The sequence below is a fragment of the Solanum stenotomum genome, unplaced genomic scaffold (assembly GCF_019186545.1).
Source record: "Solanum stenotomum isolate F172 unplaced genomic scaffold, ASM1918654v1 scaffold30406, whole genome shotgun sequence".
Classification (NCBI taxonomy): domain Eukaryota; kingdom Viridiplantae; phylum Streptophyta; class Magnoliopsida; order Solanales; family Solanaceae; genus Solanum; species Solanum stenotomum.
This window is the reverse complement of record NW_026030956.1, coordinates 48,630-51,197: the sequence shown is the minus strand read 5'-3', so window position 1 is coordinate 51,197 and position 2,568 is coordinate 48,630. Positions and strand designations below refer to the sequence as shown.

General features: G+C 39.5%; 1 protein-coding gene across 1 annotated transcript; it reads left to right on the top strand.

The window, feature by feature from the left end:
• The first annotated feature begins 961 nt into the window (after positions 1–961).
• On the top strand, positions 962–2,312 carry LOC125851884 (late embryogenesis abundant protein 3-like). The gene is made up of 3 exons (XM_049531632.1): positions 962–1,174; positions 1,232–1,360; positions 2,142–2,312. The coding sequence occupies exons 1-3, from the start codon at positions 962–964 to the stop codon at positions 2,310–2,312; spliced, it is 513 nt and encodes a 170-aa protein (XP_049387589.1).
• Positions 2,313–2,568: the final 256 nt, after the last annotated feature.

Below are 2,568 nucleotides of genomic sequence, written 5' to 3'. Positions count from 1 at the left end.
GTGCTTAGTAGTAGTAGTAGTCAGTTATTATAATCGAAGAAGTATTGTATGTAAATTACTTGTTTTTCAAGCCGGTGCGGTTACTATATGGTTAATGAATTACTGTTGTTTGTGTTTGGGCTTATATGTACAAATAAGGATGAAGTAACAGGTTTGGTAAACATTTTTTTACGTCTTCGCAACAATTTAAAAAGAAGACATAAAATTTGGCCTAAGTTTCAGATAATAGTAGAAGCTGCACATGATATTGAATGGAATTATGAGAAGTATGTAAGACAAACAATTTGCTATAGTGGATTCTCTATATGATCTTGTGGAGATTCAGTCGTGGACTCACTTGTTCAAGATCAAATCTCCTGTTCGTTCGAGAGTTCTATTATAATGTAAAATTTGCGGAGGATGGTAGCCTCAACACCATAGTAGAATGTAAAATTTGCAGAGGATGGTAGCCTCAACACCATAGTAGGAGACAAAAATTTAATGAGGAACTGCTTGGACAAATACTAGACGTACCCAGAGAAATAATGTAGAATTTGCAGAGGATGGTAGCCTCAACACCATGGTAGGAGACAAAAGTTTACATCTGAATGAGGAACTGCTGGGACAAATACTAGAAGTACCCAGAGAAAGGATCAAGTCTGTAGTCAGAAAATCTTGCACCAAGGAGTTCCCTGACATGCGTCGTGCGGGGGTTCAAAAGAAACTCATGATCCCTGACATGCGTCGTGCGGGGGTTCAAAAGAAACTCATGAAATGAGAGTATCAATTGTTGTTTGACACCAATTGTTGTTTGAATTTGTCAACAAAGTGCTTCTTCCTCGGAACGAAAAGCGGGCAGTCGCTTCTGCAACTGATCTTTTCATCATGGAATCACCATGCAAGTTCAAACCCATAGACCTTCCAGCCCTAATGATGGAAGCATATGTACAAATCGGTGATTGAACACAAAGGTAAGCATGACATGGGTTATGGCTATTTCTTGACTAAGGTGTTTCAACATCTGAACATTCCAGTAGAAAAGGGTAAAATTGGAACTGCCAAGCAATCTTTCTCTCTGACTACTCTGGTGGAATGTGAGTGCATTGAAGGAAAGACTGGTCCACTGAGCAAGATATCTCAGTTGATAATTGAACAAGATCAGTTGAAGCACGAGCTAGAGGAGATGATTGTGCGTGTGAGCAACAAAGATGTGGAGATTGCCCTATTGAAGGCTGAGTTACTCAAAGCGTAGTCTGAGGGGCCTAGTACTGCAGAGGTCAACAAGCTGAGAAAGAAGAATGATGCGCTCCTGGCTCAAAATGTTGCCTTACAAGAGAAATTGATCAAGGATAATGATGAAGCAAATGCTAAGCTTACTCTTGTTATTAAGTCCCTCTCCCATCAGCCTCCTTCTTCATAGTCCTTCTCCATCCCTTCATGTGTCTTTCCTTCGTGTTGACAGTGTCCGGGGTTCTCTATGTACGTTTAAATTTAATGTATTGGCTGCTGATTTTTGTGCAATGAAGTTGATTCCTAATTTGTTGTGACTGGTTTCTGTCTAATCCTGTTTTTATAACCATGTTGGTGTTGCCCTTGGCTATGATCTTACTTAGTAATCCTACTTGTTTTGCTGGTTTACTGCACTCTTTTTTTATGATGCCAAAAGGGAGAAAAATTAAAATGTTAGGTTACTTAGATTGGCGGAAGGTCTAATTGATAGGGGGAATGAATAAGGGTCTGATTGACATGGGAAATAGAAATGAAGGCATTTGTGTGGAGTTTATTATCATCCAAAAGGGGGAAATTGTTATTTGCAGTTTTGATGATTTGATAAAACTATGGGACCTTGTAAAGGGACTTGATTCTGGTGTCAATATCACACAAATGCCAGGCTGTAAAAAGTACAATTAGTTGGTGCACAGTCTCCAATTGTGGCAGAAACCTCGGCCACCAATGGTATGGCCTCGAAGATTGCGTCTAATCTTCATATAGGATATATTCAATAGGCACAATCTTAGTTTTTGCAACTTGAAAACTCTCAAGAACTTTTGCAAAGGCTAACACTCAAGAGAAGTATCATCCTCAAGAACAACATGTCCCACATAAATTGAGACTCGATATAGTAGATAGATACAACTTGAAGTCAATTTAAACTTACGCAGGGTGCTACTAAGGTGTTGCCCGCGGATAAGTCAGCGACGAGGCAGGATGCAGAAGGAGTGGTAGGAGCGGAGCTACGGAACAAACAAGACATGTCCACCACTCCTGGTGGAGTAGCTGCTTCTGTGACTGTAGCTGCCCGGATGAATGAAAGGAGTCAACAACAATCCTAATCTCTGTATTGTGCTATACTGCGCTGCCTCTTTATTTTTTTTGGAGTAGTAGTCAGTTAGTCGAAGAATTACTGTTGTTCGTGTAATATGGGTTTGTGTTTGGGGTTATATGTACAAATAATGAAGTAATTAGGTTTGGTTAAACATTTTTTTTACGTCTTCGCAACAACTTAAACACTTGGCCTAAGTTTCAGATAATATATAGTAGAAGCTGCACATGATATTGAATGGAATTACGAGAAGTATGTAAGACAAA

What these genes read in the sequence shown, in the direction of transcription:
- LOC125851884 (XM_049531632.1), top strand. Translation starts at nt 962, where the DNA reads ATGGGTTATGGCTATTTCTTGACTAAGGTGTTTCAACATCTGAACATT. An exon ending in TAGAGGAGATGATTGTGCGT is followed by an intron (nt 1,175 to 1,231) that starts GTGAGCAACAAA and finishes CTCAAAGCGTAG; the next exon opens with TCTGAGGGGCCTAGTACTGC. An exon ending in CAAATGCTAAGCTTACTCTT is followed by an intron (nt 1,361 to 2,141) that starts GTTATTAAGTCC and finishes AAACTTACGCAG; the next exon opens with GGTGCTACTAAGGTGTTGCC.